General features: G+C 49.1%; 2 protein-coding genes and 2 non-coding genes across 10 annotated transcripts in view; 1 reads left to right on the top strand and 3 right to left on the bottom strand.

Annotated features, from left to right (window-relative positions):
* RNF111 (ring finger protein 111) overlaps positions 1–11,365 on the bottom strand; it is a 41,489-nt gene extending 30,124 nt beyond the window's left edge. For 4 of the 7 annotated variants that reach the window (XM_069867233.1, XM_069867235.1, XM_069867234.1 and 1 more), the window contains exons 1-2: positions 3,876–4,020; positions 1,576–2,471 (exon numbers count right to left, since the gene is read on the bottom strand). In XM_069867233.1, the coding sequence (XP_069723334.1) occupies positions 1,576–2,471; positions 3,876–3,934 (955 nt within the window). In that variant the 5' untranslated portion in view covers positions 3,935–4,020. Of the gene's footprint in view, positions 1–1,575; positions 2,472–3,875; positions 4,022–11,294 lie in introns of those variants that run through there. The other 3 variants (XM_069867238.1, XM_069867239.1, XM_069867237.1) reach the window with 2 other exon arrangements.
* A 1,167-nt stretch (positions 11,366–12,532) lies between these two features.
* Positions 12,533–14,912, top strand: LOC138725805 (acrosin-like). The gene is made up of 5 exons (XM_069867032.1): positions 12,533–13,009; positions 13,244–13,441; positions 13,619–13,884; positions 14,133–14,275; positions 14,658–14,912. The coding sequence occupies exons 1-5, from the start codon at positions 12,939–12,941 to the stop codon at positions 14,910–14,912; spliced, it is 933 nt and encodes a 310-aa protein (XP_069723133.1). The 5' UTR covers positions 12,533–12,938.
* A 654-nt stretch (positions 14,913–15,566) lies between these two features.
* On the bottom strand, positions 15,567–15,638 carry TRNAM-CAU (transfer RNA methionine (anticodon CAU)). Its single transcript has one exon. It is a non-coding gene; the product is annotated as a tRNA-Met (tRNA).
* Positions 15,639–17,076: 1,438 nt separating this feature from the next.
* On the bottom strand, positions 17,077–17,158 carry TRNAS-AGA (transfer RNA serine (anticodon AGA)). Its single transcript has one exon. It is a non-coding gene; the product is annotated as a tRNA-Ser (tRNA).
* Between the last annotated feature and the right edge of the window lie 408 nt (positions 17,159–17,566).

The raw sequence follows: 17,566 nt of genomic DNA, 5'->3' as shown, positions 1-17,566 counted from the left end.
GTCTTTAATGCTGTTCTGTTCAAGCAGAACTCCAGCCCTAATAAGAACACATACACAATTTTTTTTTAAGCCTGTCCTTGTATCTTGTTATTTTGTTCTGAGAGGAATGACCAGCACAGTCTGAGATACGGTTTCACATTCTGAAACACATTTGTCACTAGGCAAAGCCCATGGTTGCACAGATAAACGCTACGCTCTGTTCCATGCATCTACTTCCCCACGCTCTCTAAAAAGCTGAAATGATAAACAGAAGGCACAGCATTATCATCACAAATGTGACTGGTCTCAGTTTTGGGCCTGCCTTTCACTTGGCAAATGTAAGATGAAAGGAAGTCCCAGAAAACTGGTAGATGGAAAACCAAACAAACAACAAAATTGCACAACCAAAAAAACCCCAAACCCCACTCCAAGCATTCAAGCATGCTCTCAAACACTGTGTCAAGACATCCTTGAGAAACATCTACGTAAATCAACTGCAAGATTAATGCATTGAGCTTACCTAGGTAAAACATTTGGTATATACAAGGTCCCACACAAAAAATGACACTGTGCCTGTAACTCTTCATTTAGCAAATTAAGAAAATCAGCTACAATCACCCTGAAAATAGTTCCCCTCTGAGCTGATACACTGCATGTGGTGTTGCCAACATCCAAAGCAATTCCACAGAATATTTTCTGAAAGGCTGCTGAGGATCTACGTCAGTTTTGCTTCCATATCTTCTACCAAAAAAAAAATTAGGTGCTGAAGCACAGTGATGTTACAGCTAAAAACTCCTCCACATATAAAGCACTGTGGGCTGGTGCACACCAACACTTTGTGACCATGGGTAAGAAAACACCTGTATTTGAACACACATCCACTTGTACTGAGTGAAGCAACTGAGCTGAGCCTTGTCTCACTGTGACAGGTTAGAACACACTCCATAACCATCTCTCTGTCCCTCCTCTCCCACTCTTGGCTCTTGAACTCTAGGGCTAGTCTCTTTTTTTTGTGTTGGACCCTGTATACAATACTTTGCCTTCAGGCCTTAGATTTTTCTCTTACTACTGTACCACTAAAGCTATGTGCAACTGAATCGTAATTCAGGCTTTTATTGCAATGACCACAGTGTTTTTTCCTTTTTTTTTTTTTTTGAACTGTTAAGTGCAGTTAATTATGTATCAGCAGTTATTTCTACATTCTGAAGTCAGACAGAATTGTTATTCCCACAATCAGGTAACAAAGCTGTAATAACTAAATCTTTTAATAGAATTTAACAGCTAAAAAGAAAATGGAACAACTTCACAGCATGTGGCTAATCAGATTCAGTAACCTTCCAGTACATTGTTCAGAAACCACTAACTTTAACGTAAAAGGTAAAGAATTCTAGATCTGTTGTACTTTTACTAAAAGCTCTAAATGTACTTTTCCCATCAAGAATTCCTGGTGTAACGATAGCATTATTTGCAGTAAGTCTATTTGTAGCATAACTTCTATAAACACAGAAAATACTACTGCTCCAGAGCACTTATTAAAAAAAGCATGTTGTATATGATGTAAGCTCATTAATAAAAACCTCAGGAATTTAGTTTTACCTGAAGGAACAGCTGTACTGTTCTGGTGGTTTTCACCAGGTGACACAAACAGGTCTTCCTCCCCTTCAGTCGATGAACTGGAAGAAGATTCACTACTTAGATCATTCTCACTGGAACTGCTAGAGCTGGGGAGCAAAGCATACTTTCTTCGAGCTAAAACTTCCCGCTTTTTCCTCTGCATTAAAATTCGTTCTTTTTGGTTCTGTGTCCGCTGTGATGAACTTGTTTTCACAAATCTCTTCCTATATGGAAGTCTTCTTAAAGAACTGCTGTGAAAGCAGGGCCTTTTCATTAATAACCCAGGCACCGAGTCTGCCTCAGTCCGAGGCCACTTTTGTGACCTTGCGCTGTGAGTTCTACTTGCATTATTCAGCACTGCCTGAGGGTGTCTGACAGGAGCATCTTTTTCTTCATCAGATGTTACTGTGTCAGAGTCTCCAAAATGTAGGCTAGACGACGGCGAAGAGATACAGTCACTAAAAGAAGAATCATTGTCTTCACTTTGTGTTTCTAGATGCTGTCTTAATCCTAAGATTCCTTGGTTTTCTTTATCAGGACAGTTTTGAGTATAGGAAGGACCAGCCTGCTGGCTCTTGCGTTTTTTTCGCACCACAATACTTTTGTCTTGGTCTGTACGGTTGCCATTCATGTCCTTCTGCTTTTGAGAATCACCACATAAGTGAGAGAACTCATTCCCTACCTTACTAGCAATCATCTCAACTTCTGCAGGGAAGCTTTTGGCTGCCCCAATAGGCTCAGGGTTCAAGAGGATCCCCTTCAGGCTCTCCTGTCTCTTTGGTGCATCAGAAGGAACTTCACTCTTCATATCCGCTTTTAGAGTATAAACTATATTACATTCAGGAGTCCATTTAGACATGGAAAGTTTTAAGAAAGGCCTAGAAACAAAAATAGATACGCATCAAGAAAAAGAAGCATCAGATTGACATAAGAGAAAAGCCATTTCCTGCTAAGATTACCCCTGCAGTAAGAAAGGCAGAACAGTAGTAACTGAAGTACAACTGTTTAATAATATTAAGAATACTGCTTCACAATGTAATTTTGAATTAAGGGAAGTTCTTATAGCCAGCAAAAACACCATCACTTTCACAGAGCAAATATCCCTGTAAGTTGCAGCAAAACATACGGACATGTCTGCTTTACCGATGCTTAAGCGTTAGAGTTTTACAGGCTACTGCTTATAGAAGTTACCAAAGTTTCAGCTTAACAGATCTAATATTTTGCCATCAACTACACTGCATGCTTAAATAAGGCCTACATCTTCCCTGTAGCTGTTTACATGGATAGTAAATACCTTGAACATAATACATGGTACAGTACAGTGACAGCTTAACGATAAAAATCACTTAGAATTCATGGTTATTTTCTGACATGAAAAGGAATCAAACAGGAGGGATTTTGACCCTAACTATTTTGGAGTAAAGTAACAGAAATCCATTTATTAACAGAGGTTTCTTTAAAATAATAGATCCATCTCCAACCTGCAATAAGTTTCAGTGGAATCCACTGTATAAGGCTACCCTCTTCTCTAGGACTGAAAAAAAGAAGCTGCAAAATTGGAAAAAAAACACCCTGAAATAAACACTAAGCACATAAATAGTGCACCCAGCAAACAAAGAAGCTTCTATTAAAGCTGTGCAATTACAATTTCTACCCTTTTCGGCTCCTGACAGCTCCCAAGGAAAATACCAGCTCTCACGCTCCTCCCTATGCACGTACTTAACCTTCACATACATGCACTGTCTTTCCTTGGAAAAATTAAGATTGAGATTTCCATTTTATAAAATTTTTAACAAGAACAGGAAATCAGAATTCAAACCTGTTACAAGCACACAGAGAACAGGCAGCGCACAGCCTTTTCCTTAGCCTCACAAGGTCACCTTAAGGCAATACTTTTGGTCTGTTATGTATGCACCTCTGTTTTACAGAAATGCAACACTCAGTCGATCTTTGCTGTGGCTCCAAAGCAAGCCAGCCCCTCCCACAATAGCCCTCTATTTTATCACAAGTTTGTTTTTTTAAAAAAAACACAAAATATTTTGATTTAGGGAAAAAAAGTTAATTTATTTAGAGAGCTTATTGTTTTCAAACACAGTCGTAACTTAATATTATGTACTACATGCCTAGCCTATACACAACAGTTTCCAGTCCTTTTAATATTATAAACTAAGGGGACAATTTTATTTAATTCTGAAGCTTTCTTAAGAAAGAAAAATCTGAACATTTTCTCATCACGAGAGCACAATCAGGGGCTGGTTTACAAAGGACTCCATTCTGCTCGCTGGAGTGTTTTGGTTCCACTCCCCCTTTTATTCTTAAACTCTAGTGTGGAAATCTCCATCAGTATGTAGGTTCTGCATTCTGAACGTGATTATCTGTGTAGAAGCTCTGTTTATTGCAGCATAGAGGCTGCTGTGCTGAAATACACATAGAGCTATTTAAGTTAGAGCAAAAAAAACCTTAAAGCATTAAAGTTTAGACTTTGAGACACCTCAGGCTACTGTAAGATGACAAACCCCCTAAACCACCACATGGTGAAAATTAGTGCACTTGAAGCACTATTCACTAGCTTAGGTTTATTCCAACAAGCAGCCTAGATATAACAGCCAGTTAACTCAGATTCAAACATTTTGTACATTTGCACTCTTGAAAACATGGAAAGCTTGCAGGGCCCCAACTAATCAAGAACTCTTCTTTCTTTGCCAACCAACACAGGACCCGAAGGACTGCTTACTCACAGGAGAGCTGCTGGCTTCCAGTTCAAAATTACACAACAGCTTAAACGTGAGTATATTTTTGAAGCGGATGGCAGCAATCAGTAATGACAAATAATCCATTCCTTCACTATTTAGAAATGCTATTGCAGAACTTCAAACAAAAGATATGACCAAAGAAAGACAGAAGCTGGAAGAAGAACATACCATTTAACTAGATTCCAGGCCATTGTTATTTTCAGCAGTCGGGCATAAGAAATACCTGCACGACATGCATGTCCAACGCTTCTACACAGAAGACAAAGTTTAAGAGGAACTACAAAAATATCACTCAAATAATTAAGACTCCTTAGAATGAGATCATCTGCTGTTAGACATTTAGAAGATCCTATAAAATCTCCCTCTAATTAAAAGTAGTGCTCAGCAGCTTTTTAAAAAAAGCAGCAAGATGCAGTAAGGAAGCTCAATGAGCATCATGTTCCTCCTTCCTAATCAAAACATTTGCTTGCCTTTTAACTTACAGACTTAAGACTTTGAAAGGAAAAATAGGATAGTACCCTCTTTTAAGCCATTTTAAGTGAAGATTCAACGCTTGTTACCTGGAAAGTATAAATAGCTATTCTCAGTTCCCCTCTAAAGTGCATGGCTCAATTTGTAAAGATGAAGTGTACATGACTTTTCTCCATTCATGTCACAAATTAAAGACCTTTGACATTAATCATGCCAAGCAGCACAAGAAAATTCATGCAAACTGGGGGAAGTCCCTTGAAATTGCTAAGTCAAAAAAAAGCTCAAAGTTCAATACCCTAACAGTAGAGAAGTTAATGATCACATATAAAAGCAGAATACATTTTAATTATAAGATCGAGCAAAGCATTTTGTCATTAAGAATTAATTCCATTACTAGCGATCAAAAAGTATGATAGCATTAAAAGCACCGTAAAACAGTGAAGTGGTTCATTACACAATATTAACTCAAAATGATGATGTAAACTCGGCTGATGAATACATATAATGTATGATGATGAATACATTGGTACTTTGAAAATGTATTTTCAGGTACATTTTACAATACAGTCAACTCCCTTCACCATCAAGAAGCAATCTCTTTTCTAGATGTCCAAAAGCACGTGGATCACCTCTCTCAAGCTCGGCTACAGTACGCGCACAGCGCTTTGACACACGGCCAGCCAACCACTTGGCAGAAAATGCCTGTCTTAAGCACATGCTTATTATATAACCCCAAATTACTGGTCTCTGTCCTGTTAGCATAATACACATGCCTAAACCCAGCTAGCCAAATTGGTTTCTTCTAGCCAACCTGATGAAAAACATTGAAAAAACCCAACTTATTCTACAAAGCAGTCAGTAGCCTATTTCCTCATTTTCCTCATCTTCAGTTTCTGTTCCTCTCTCTTTACAAACACAGTCATTTCCCTTTGTCTGGTGGTGGGTGCATGCGCCACCACTCAGATCCTAAACACGCTTACAGATAACTCGGGTGCCCAGTAGGGTTGAGCCTAGAGGCCAGTGCAGGCAAGAATTCTTCCCAGTATGACAGCTCTCAAGACAACCAAGAGCTTCTGGAACATATGGTCACCATAATTTCAGAAAGAACACAGCAGTTCCATAGAAATTCTGTGCCATCTTAGACCATGTATGTACCCAACCCAAGTGCCTGTATTTAGAATGATATCAGTCAAAAGCATATTTAAGATCGTCTCAGAAAGGAGGTTTTCATTAGCTGCATTTGTAGTTCCTTAATTCAGTCCTAACGCTCATGTTCACTGAACTCACCATTAACTTAAAATGAATTCACTCCCCTAATATGTGGCTTTTATCAGATTTTACTTTTAGTGTTATTTTTACTCTGACAAGCTAATGCTGGTATTGTTGTTTTCATGAGACAACTTCACTGCTGAGGTCAGGCACGCACAAAGAAATCTTAGGTTGAGTACAGCATTCCTACCATAGTCCTTTTTTTTTTTTTTGAACTGGCAAACACGGCTATCGAGCTCAAAGAATGGACCAGTGAATCAAAGTCTCACACAAGCTGTACTTTGGAACACCAGCAGCCATTTCTCTCCTCTCATTAGGAAGATACATTTTTATTCTCTCAGCAAGGCTCAGAACCAGGAGACCAAGAGACATGATAATGAAAAAGCTTGTAAAATACGTACAAGACTTCAGCAAAAGTGAGATAACGTAAGTACTACTACTTCTCTTTCTCAAAGGCAGAGAGACAAACAAGACCGATTCACACATGACCCTGAAGCAATGGAGGTTGACAAAGGACTTGAATCCATTTGAGAAGCTGCACCCCCAACACAATCCCATGAAGATCAAATCTCAGTGTTATCGTGCCCTGCTCCAACAAAAATAAAGAACTGGCTGAGCAGTTCATGGGAAAAAACCCACTCGTTAGCCTAAAAGAGGCAGTCATGCCCTATTCATTTCAAGCAGGGACAACCTGTACAATGCAGAGTAAGTAGCAAGAACACAAATATCCAATATTCAGTTCCACTATCAGTAAAACAAGCGCAATCAGATTTTGAAACTTTATTACACTATTCTTCATTTTCACCACTTTGTGAGACACAATATATTCTTTTAAAGCTTGCTTTATCAACTAAATATTAGCAGGCTGCATGTTGGCCTTGTAATCTTTGATGGGAAACAAAGCAATTGGCAGTGAAAGACCTAAGCATTTTTATAAAAGAGCAACAATCAGAAGGTAATCCAATACCAATTCTTTTGCTTCGATATTACGTAGCCTTAAACACATCTTTATTCACAGGTCAATATGAAATACCATTACAAACCACTGTGTTTCCTTTGTTTGCTTTAATGCAGCCACAGCGATGACAGATACTCCAGTTTTAGAACGACAAAATTATCCGAGAACTCTCCAAGCAGAATACTTCTCTTTTGCCCTGCAGAAAGGTACAGTATTTCCATATAACACAAGTAGTATTAGTTACCAACTTCATGGTAATGTTCTGGAGATGGGCTCTTACCTACGGTCTCCCAAAGACACACCCAAGCCAGGCAAAAGAGCTCCTCTGTGCTTTTAGAGGGGCGCTGCAGTTACCTGAGCCACTGCAACACAGGCAGCTTACACACCCCTTGCAGCCAATTCTTGGAGCCAGCACTGGTTTGGAAAGTTTACTCTTAGAGTAAAACATTATTTCAAGTACAGTACTATTCTTACTAACCTTTGCAAAGCCATCTCAAAGATAAGTCACACCATCGTAACTGCACTATGGAGCACTGTAACCAACATTTTCCATCCTCTGGATCAGCAAAGTCTCTTCATTTTATCTCCAAAAAAAAATCCCCAAGACCTTCGAGGTTTGTTTCCTCATGAGTAAGCCAATACAGACCACTAAAGTAATTATCTTGCTACAGAAATGTCAGGCCACCTACAGAATGCCTCTGTTACACCATGTTACCACCACTGTGCTCTTAGGGAGAGGCTACTCCAAGTGTCCATCTCACACCTTCTAACAGAACCCAGTACGGGACAGCTACAAACAGACCTTCCCTCGGATCGGATCTATGGCCTGGCTCCAGCTGAACAGCCGGAATGCACAGAGCATGCGCAGCTGGAAGTGCCTCAGTGAGAGGAGTTGACAGGCTAAGCGCAATTCTGCCTAGAGTCCTATGAACGAGTTAGCTCTCCCGCAACACACGAAGAAGCAGTCCAGGACCATAAGGCACCTACAGAAATCCTAGCATCCGTCGAGCATCAGGGAAGCGTTAGCACGCACCCACCAGGGCAAGGAATCTGTGTGCCTTCGCACAACGGACACAAGCAGGTGGATTTGACAATCACAGTATTCAGAAGCACATTCTTCAGTCTAGACACTTCTTTGCTCTGTCCTAGGCTTAAGCTCGGTTAGCTACATTAACAGTAAGTAAATCACAGTTTTAAGACATAAGCATTATGATTTGGCAATCAGGAAGGTTTTGGCTTCAGTGAACTCCAAGACAAACATAACAGCAGCGAACTAGGGAATAAGGAGTTGTAGCTTCATAAAAGAATGACAAAATACACTTTTTCATTGGAGCTTAAGATCTTAAGTAGGGATTCCACTTCAACTAACTTCAAGAGTACTGTTTTCAGAGACAGCCAGGGAAGTGCAGAGTTACACAGCCATCAAAAATAATTACAAAATTCATTTCTTAGTCGCCCTGGCAGTCTTGACCTTTGAGGTACGTGTAACCGTTCTTAATGTAGTGTCATTTTGCCAATGCTTCTTGTCAAGGCTTTGAGGAGCAAAGTAAGACACGGTCTTTGCTGCAGCTGCTAACAATAACCTTCCAAGTGAGAATTACAAAATAAACCATTAAGACAGTTTTATGCTGTTCTTCAGGAAAACTGTGAGAGGTAGGGGACTTTTCAGATATTAAAATGAGTACATTTTCCAGTTTAAGAGGTAAGGACAGTGCAGCAGACTCCCCACTCTTCACCCAGTAGAGCCAAATGGCAGAGAGTAAAAGCAAACATTTTACTTGACAACAGCCAAGTATTAGGATTGCGCTTTATTGGCAAAGAAATACAGAAGGAAGTCTCTCGCCTTCTCAGATTTCACTTGGCAAACATTTAATAAAGAAGACATCACTCAAATTCACAGTAGTTACTTTTCCAAATAGCATGAACTATATAAAATACCCAAATCTTGTTGGAGAAATTTTGGGTTGGTGAAAGAAACTTTTTCCTTTCTTCCTTCCCCTGTTTTCTGTTACGGGTCTCTGTTAGGCTTGAGATCAGCCCATCAAGAAAAACACTGATGCAAACTTAATCCTGAAGGAAGTTCACCAGTGTAAGGCTTTGGCGGCAGGTCTACTTTGCGTTTCTCTTTAGAGCACTGCAGACTTTGGAAGCAGCTGATCACTGTCTCTTACACTGACACAGTTTAGGAGACTGTGCCTGGGAGTAATTATCCTACCCCTGTTGTACGTGCGTCCCATAAGACACTACTCAACGTACACATTTCTGGATCTCTTCTTAGTCTCACTGACGTGCAAACAGCTAAAGCACTGCAGGGCTGGTCGTAAAACTGGCCTAAAGGAGGTTGTACATTAGTAGAGCTGCGGGGAAGCCTTTATACAACATCTCCCTATGGTAAATCCATCCCTCTGTATTATCCCCATTGTTTACATGAGAATTAAAGCAGCCCGTTCCCCATCCCATCCCCCCTAGTAATTTTTTCCCCATTTTTCAACTGCCTGACATCCAAGCTTCCATAGTTCATGAGCTAGGGAGGAGAGCACTATTACCCATATATTCTCAAAAGAATGTCCTCACCATTAGAGGAAATACGCACAGCTGAAACAGAAGAACCTCTATCTTAGGAAAAAAAAAAGAAGGCAATAGCCCAAAAAAAAGGCCAACTGAATGTTGTTGCAACATGCCACCTCAACTGCAAGATGGTTAAAACTGATCTGGTTACCTAGGCCTACAAAGTTACTAATTTGAAGATAAAGTACAGGTCACCAATACCTTCAGATACATTCTTAACACACTTCCACAAAAGCCACTGTTTCCTAAAAGAGGTATTTCTGAAAGGTCAGAGCATCCCCACATCCAGATTTTGAAAGGACACATGAAACCGGCAGGAATACCAAGAGCTGGTGTTCACCCCCCCCGCTCCCAACACTAGACAAAACTGCAGCTGTAGCTGCCAGGACTTTAACCATCAATAAAAATAAATAAATGTTTAAATACACAAGGCTTCAAGAGTTCTTAAAACAGGAAGCTTGGTGTCTTATACACTTTTATTTAACTAAAGTGAAATGCAGAACGTGCACACAGTCTTCCCCGTCTTATGAATTCAATAGGCCATTCACACTGTGGATGACAGCACCACACAGGTGACCAGACGTTCTCTTTATCAAATGAACCCACACCACATCTTTCCCTATCAGCCCCTGCACATCAGCAAGACTGCAAATATGGGCCGGCAATATTCTCAGCTAACAGTTTTTTGTTGGTTTTTTTTCACCCCCATCACACAGACCCTCTACCAAAAAATAAAAAACAAACAAAAAAGTGTAAAACCATTTAAATTGATGGAAAGCTATTTTCATAGCAAGGACCACAGGTTTGTTAACTATAAGAAGCCTTAATCTCTGTTTTAAAGAGTGACAAAATATTCCAATTCTTTGAGGATTAATTTTCCTCAGAAATGTAAGTATCCAGAATTAATCCGTCTTTGGAATTTTCTGCTGGTTACAAGGACAACACAAGGCCTGATTTCACCACCTGAACACAGAGCTTTCCCTTATTAGCTTATAAAACAGGCATTATTAGTTTATATACACAGATATATGATAAATGCCACCTAGGTCTCCATGCCAGGGGGTCAATCCTTATTTATTTTTTTTGCTAAGATGTGTTTCTATAGGGATCACATTAAAACCACAGCATCAGAGATTAGTTTGGGTTGGAAGGGAGGTCAAAGACCATCGAGCTCCAACCCCCCGCGCCGGGCAGGGCCACGTCCCTCTAGATCACCTAAAGTTGAACCGATCCGGCAGGATCCTCCCCCGCTACGTCCTTCGGGGAGCCCCGAGCAAGGGTCCCTTTAACCAGCTGAAGCAGCCGGGCCTCGCCTAGGCGCTCACAAACCCGTTCCGAGCCCCGGAGGAGCTTACCCAAACCGAGCAAACGCTCCCGCGCCGCCCGGCGGGGCCCCGGCCGCTGAATCACGGGCCCCAGCGACGCCCGGACCCCCCGGTGCTGCGGGACCCGCGGCGCCGAGCCCGGCCCGCACCCACCTCCGCCGCCGAGCAGGCGAACCCGCCGCACGACGACTTGTTTTCCTGCCCCGGGCGAGGAGCCGGAGCCCCGCGCCGCCCCCGGAGCGAACCGGCGCGGCGGAGCGACCACCCCCGACGGGCTCCCGGCGACCGGCCCCGCGGCGGCGCTTTGTGCGTCACCGAGCCGCGGGGCGCCCCGGCGGCGCCCGCCGAGACCCGTACCTGGCCGAGGGGCCGCACCCGGCCGAGAGCCCCGCCGGGCCCGGACACGGCACCGACCGGGCGGCGTCCCGGAGCTGCGCAGCCCCCGCCGCTCCCGCCCCGCGCGACACCCCGCGCCGCTTTACGGCACCCGCAAAGCGCAGCCGCGCGCCCCGCCCCGCGACGCGACGCGCAGCGCCTCCTGCCGGCACCAAGCGGCATCGCCCCGCCCAGTGCAGCCCCCCCCCGCGCGCCGCCCAGCACGGCGCCCCCTGCCGGCAGAGAGAGGGATCGCCGCGTTCCGACGCACAGAACCCCCCGCCTCCCCTACTGCAGCGCCCCCTGCCGGCAGAGAGAGGGATCGCCGCCCTCCGGCACACATACCCCCCCCTTCGCCTCCCCCACTGCAGCGCCCCCTGGCGGCCGCGAGAGGGAGCAGCCCGTGCCGGGGCCTCCCCACACTCTCTGTGAAAAAATCCTACTTCATGTCCAGCCTCAACCTGCTCCTCTCCAGTTTATACCCATCGCCCCTCATCCTGTCACCACAAGCCTTCATAAACAGTCCCTCACAGCTCTCCTGCAGCCCCTTTCAGCACTGGAAGCTGCTCTAAGGTCTCCCTTCTCTTCTCCAGGGTGAACAGCCCCATCTCTCCCAGCCTGTCCTCGTACAGGAGGTTCTCCAGCCCTCACATCATCCCCGTGGCCTCCTCTGGCCTCGCTCCCACAGCTCCATGTCCTCCTTTCGCTGAGGATTCCAGCACTGGACACAGCGCTCCGGACGAGGTCTCCCAGAGAGGCACCGAGGGGCTGGATCCCTCCCTCCCTGCAGCCCAGGACTTCAGACAAAGAACCGTGTAAATCAAACAATGTTGTTTGGTTTTGGTTTTTTTTTCCACTTACCCACCCACATCCAGGCACTCCCTTCAGGTTATCTCCTCACCGAAGCCAGCTACATCTTACAAGACAGCTTTATACGATGAGATAATTCAACATACAAAGCAGCTGCAGCAAAACTTCTCCATTAATTCTCACAAGCCCAGTGCCTCACAATCTTTAAAGAAAAGTTAGATCTGAAAAGGAACTGAGTCATCGCATCATTTATTGCTGTCATCAGTAGCTTTGAGGTAGTTGACACCCAAAGTAGAAACCAAACTACTGCATTAGGAACTTAGGATTTCTGAAGTGAGCAGACAAAAGCCGCAGTGTAAGACTGAAAACACACATTGCAAAAACTCCGTTTTGAAACCAGCGATGTGTTAAGCGGAGAAGCTGTAGGAGCCCTGTCCTGGATGCTCCGGGGGAAGGACGTGGTGGGGCCCGGCTGCAGGAGCAGGGTGGCAGCGCCCTTCCCAGAGAGGCCGTGCCGCCGTGTGTGGCATTTCCCTGCTCGCTGCCACCTGTGAGGCGGCTGCCCCCCGTCACCCGCCATTCGGTGGGTCTGTCAGGGGCGTCCGACCCCAGCTCCTGCCTCCCCTTCTGCTTGGAACGTCCCGAGTTGCCCCCCTGCCCCGAGCTCACCGTGCCAGGCGCCCGCAGCCCACGTCTTTGTGACTTCATCCCGAGGCCAAGGGCATCGCCGGCAGCGCCAGCGCCGCGGGCATCTGTTGGCTGCTGCCTGGTGGCAAGAAGCCCTCGCCTGTCGCTGTGCCACGTCTTGCTGGAAGCATGAGCGTCCTCCTCGTCCTCGTGCTGCTGGCCCTGTGCCGGCCCGTGCAGGGCACGGGGGACACCTGCGAGTGAGTGTCCCGGGCTGCGGGGATCCCTGCAGGGCGCCCGCTGGTCCCTCGTGGCCACAACACGGCTCCCCAGGGCTGGCACAGCTCCTCTGCGGGGCTGAAGCTGAGGCAGGGGGGGATGCCCGCCCGCCCCACGGCGTTCCCTGGCCGCATCGTGAGGGAAGGCGGCCGAGCTTCAGCCCCAGCGGTGGCCAGGCACCCGGCAGGGCACTCACGAGCCTCTGGTTTCCACAGGACCTGCGGACACCGGCCCATGGATTATGATTCTGGCACATCGCGTGTCGTCGGGGGCAGAGATGCCCAGCCGGGCGCCTGGCCCTGGATCGTCAGCATCCAGAGCCCCTGGGCAGCCGGCACGGGGCACGTCTGCGGAGGGAGCCTCATCGGCACACAGTGGGTCCTCACGGCCGCCCACTGCTTCATCGGGACCACGTAAGGAGTTGCTGAGAACAGGGACTCCCCTGCGACGCTGGCAGCCTCCAGCCCCATGTTCGTCGCTCCGTAGCGCTGCTTTCCTCTCCCACCTGGAAAGGAGAAAGCGGGGAACTGCTGGGCTGCTGCAGCGCGTGGCTGTGCCCCCTCCCACCCCGCTCTCCATTTGCCTTCCAGGAGCACCGAGATGTGGCGTGTGGTGGCCGGTGCCACCGATCTGACCCAACTGGGCCCCGAGGCTCAAGTACGGAGCATAAAGCGGCTCGTTGTTCATGAACAATACAACAGCACCTCGCAGAGGAACGACATTGCCCTGCTGGAGCTGGACCAGCCCGTCCGGTGCAGCTCCCACGTGCAGCTCGCCTGCCTGCCTGACGCCTCGATCCGAGTGTCGCAGCTCGCGCCCTGCTACGTCAGCGGCTGGGGCGCCACCGACGAGGAATGTGAGTTCCCCAAAAGTGCTCGTGTCCCCAGCGCTCACTTGGCACCCTGGGGCGGTGGGTTGGGCGTCCCGGCAGCAGGGGCGAGAGGCAGCGTCTGCCCCTGGAGGGGTGGTCCTGCCCCATTCCCCAGGGCGAGACGGGAGGGATACACCGGCACAATCCTCTCCGGAGGCAAAGCCGACCCCAGGCAGGGCAGGAGGAGAGCTGGCAACGCGCCGCTGGATGTTCATTTCTGTCTGTGTCCACAGCCTTAACCTCCCACGTGCTGCAGGAGGCCCAGGTGCCCCTCACCGACACCCGCGTTTGCAACAGCAGCGGGTGGTACCGCGGGGCCATCCACCCCCACAACCTGTGTGCGGGATACCCGCAGGGCGGCATCGACACCTGTCAGGTAGGAGCAGGCGACGAGTCAGGTCCCAGCAGCACCAGCAGCCCCGGCACAGCCACGCAAACCATCCCACTGCTCGTGGGGCTCACCTCCCCTTCCCCATCTTCCAGGCTCTGCCCAGAAAACCCACCCAGCGGTCCTGGCCGCCCTCAGGTCCAGGGGCCAATCCTGGAACATCCCTCTGCCGCACAGCCAGGGTCACGCCGTGCAGAGAGGAGAGAAAACCCAGAGACACCCTCCCAGAGCGGGTTCTGCCAGCTCCTGCAGCGGAGCAGAGCCCTTCTGTGGAGGGAACACAGCTCTGGCAGCTGCTGGGAGAGGGGGAGCCGGCCCTCATGCTGCCGGAGGCCCCCCAGCACCCACAATCCTCTCTCCTCTGCTGCAGGGGGACAGCGGGGGTCCTCTCATGTGCAAAAAGCGCCATTCGGACCACTTCTGGCTGGTGGGACTGACCAGCTGGGGAACAGGCTGTGCCAGGGTCCGTCGGCCGGGGGTCTACACCTCCACGCAGCACTTCCGAGACTGGATCCTGGTGAAGATGGGGATGAACCCAGCAGGGGCGGCTGCACCGACCTCACAGCCAACACACGCGGGCAAGACACCCTGTCCAGTTCCACGACGGAAGATAAAATTTGGTTAATCTGCTGCTGGGTATCCTGAAGTCCATAAACGAAATGTATGCTTGAGCAGCAGGATGGATAAGATCCGGTGCAATGACCCTTGCCAGTTTTGAATCTCCAGTAAAGTTTTTGATTCAGTTCTAGCCAATCATTCTGGACGGTTTAGAATTACTTTGTCGACCAACTGATGATTGAGTGTTAATAGATAGTAGCTAATTTACTTTTGTGATCCACCTCAATAACTTGTAAGTTGCTGCTAAATCAAAGTCTCAAGAATTTCCCTCTTCAGCCTGGCGGCATGCTGGGAACCGGAGTCCTTTATCTGGCGGCAAGGCTGGGGATGGAGTCCTTCACACCCCTGCAGGGTTGCAGCTGGTGTCCTTCACTCCACAGCAGGCTGGGAGGTGGCCTCGTTCACCCCACGGCAGGCTGGGTGCTGGACTCCATCACCATGGAAAGGGTTTGGGTGGATTGGGTGGATCCCATCCGTCACTGCAGTTTGGGTGCTGAGCGGGGAAAGGAGAAAGAAGGTGGCATTGGCCGAGAGAAGGGGCTGAGGGACAGGGAGGCCACGGGTGCTCAGAGAGCAGGAGCAGAGCAGGGCAGGGAAGGCTTGCTGAAGGATGGAGGGGAGAGGCAGTGGCTGAGATGCATCAGGGAGGAAGAAAAAGCATTAGCAGAGGATGGTTTCGATCCATCGACCTCTGGGTTATGGGCCCAGCACGCTCCCGCTGCGCCACTCTGCTCCCCCAGCCCTGCCGCTCGCCCCCTGGCTCTGCCGGCACCAGCGCTCCCCACGCTCCCCCTGCCCTCGCAGCACCCACACCAACAACCACCTCTCAGCGCAGAACCGCACCGCCTGGCCAGGGCCAGGGCCTCGCTCCCTCCTTCTCCCACCTCTCCTGCACAGCGCCCGCACGGGGACCATCTCTGCCAGCGCCCCAGCCGGCTCTGCGGGCACTGAAGGAGCCCTGGAGAGAGGGGCAGCCGCGGCGCTTTGCAGGCGCAGAGGAGCTGCTCTCCGGCGAGCTCAGGAGGGCCCAACCCTGCCCACAAATGCAGCTCCCTGGGGGCTGCGGCTCTAGAATTGGTGGCGACACCTTGCCCTGTCCCTGCTGTGCTCCCCCGGCTCCCAGCGTGTCCTCGCTCCCGGTGCAGCCCGGCCCGGCAGTCAGGCAGAGCCTTCCTCGGGGTGCCCGAGCTGCTGCCGGGGCTGGAGGAGGCTCCCGGGCTCCCCTGGACAGGGTTGGGCGCTCAGCAGCCTCAGACCCTGCCAGGAGTCTCAGACCCGCTCCGGGCAGGCTGGGCTGGTGGATCCTGTTGGCGAAGGCGATGGGCGAGGCAGCAGCGCTGACGCCTCCGTGTTTGTGCTCGTGTCCTCAGGTTCCCTGTCCCATCCACGCCCCAGAGCCTGCAGAACCCGGCAGAGGAGACGCAGGGAGAGCAGCACAGGTGGGAGCGTGCAGAACCAACCAGGGCCGGGTGCAAGGTCCTACACCGGGGTTGGGGCAATCCCAAGCACAAACAGTTCAAGGCCAGGTCGGATGGGGCTTCGAGCAACTTGATCCCATGGAAGGTGTCCCTGCCTGTGGCAGGGGGCAGAACTGGATGGGTTTAAGGTCCCTTCCAACCCAAACTGTTCCATGATTCTATGATCAGGGGAATCTGAACATGCACTGAGGCTGTGCTTACATACCCAGCTTCCTAAGGCTAATCTCCTCATCTTTCCCTCATCCGTACTCCATGTTCCCAGCAGGCGACAGCCAGTTTAGATTGGGTCTCCAGGTCACATCAAGTCTGAGGCGAAAAATACATCATCTTGCGTAGCATTTGTGCCTTCAGGCAAGTTGTATAGCAGCGAGCACCTTTGCAGCTCCCACCCACCAGGAGCAGCCGCAGGGACAAGCCCTGCAGGGTCACCAGGTGTTTGTCACCCTGGGGTCTCTGGCCTCTCAGGGGGTTCCATTTCCCTGCAGATGCCGCACCACCCACGCAGGCTTTCGCCATTCCCAGCGAGGGCCAGGACCTGGTCCAGGTCTTGTATCCAGGGAGTGGGATGGGAGCAGCACTTCCCTCCTCGTGGAGGGCAAGGGGGTGGTTTTGCTGCATCCCTGGGCTCTGTGGGCTTTGAGTGCCACCCTGCCCCGCGAGGTCCCTCCACGCCGCCCAAAAGGGACCGCGCCGCGTAGTTGGCAGGATTCGAACCTGCGCGGGGAAACCCCAATGGATTTCTAGTCCATCGCCTTCACCACTCGGCCACAACTACCTGCCGGCCCCACTTCTCCAACGTGTCTGAGAGCTCCAACCTGCCGGCAGCGCTGGGGGGGAAGGCGGTGACCTGGCAGCCCCTCCAGTCCATCCAGGAGGATGGTACCAACCACTGAACAAAGGCCACGATTGACACGGGGGTTGTTGTGGAGGGGAATGGCTCGTAAGGGTGGAAGGGAGCCATGGAAAGGGCAAGGTGGAGCCTGGCTGAGGAGGAGTGAGGAGGGACAAAGGGAGAATAAATGAGAGGTTCTAGGTCACTTAGTGGGAAACAGGAGAGTTTGTTTCAGTGGAGTAGGTGTGTCTCGTGGGTGAGAGATCTTCCAGCCTGCAACCCACACCGGGTCACTGGCCGGGCTGACAACCCATCTGACTGGGAGAACTGGAGGATTAACTCTGATCCTCA

This window comes from Phaenicophaeus curvirostris, chromosome 12, assembly GCF_032191515.1.
Source record: "Phaenicophaeus curvirostris isolate KB17595 chromosome 12, BPBGC_Pcur_1.0, whole genome shotgun sequence".
Classification (NCBI taxonomy): Eukaryota; Metazoa; Chordata; class Aves; order Cuculiformes; family Cuculidae; genus Phaenicophaeus; species Phaenicophaeus curvirostris.
Note: the sequence above shows the minus strand (reverse complement) of the source record. Positions and strands in the feature narration are given on the sequence as shown.

Excerpts from the sequence above, each read along its gene's own strand:
- LOC138725805 (XM_069867032.1), top strand. The coding sequence starts at position 12,939 with ATGAGCGTCCTCCTCGTCCTCGTGCTGCTGGCCCTGTGCCGGCCCGTG. Across the intron at positions 13,442-13,618 it reads CACTGCTTCATCGGGACCAC|GAGCACCGAGATGTGGCGTG; the intron begins GTAAGGAGTTGC and ends TTTGCCTTCCAG. Across the intron at positions 14,276-14,657 it reads GCGGCATCGACACCTGTCAG|GGGGACAGCGGGGGTCCTCT; the intron begins GTAGGAGCAGGC and ends CCTCTGCTGCAG.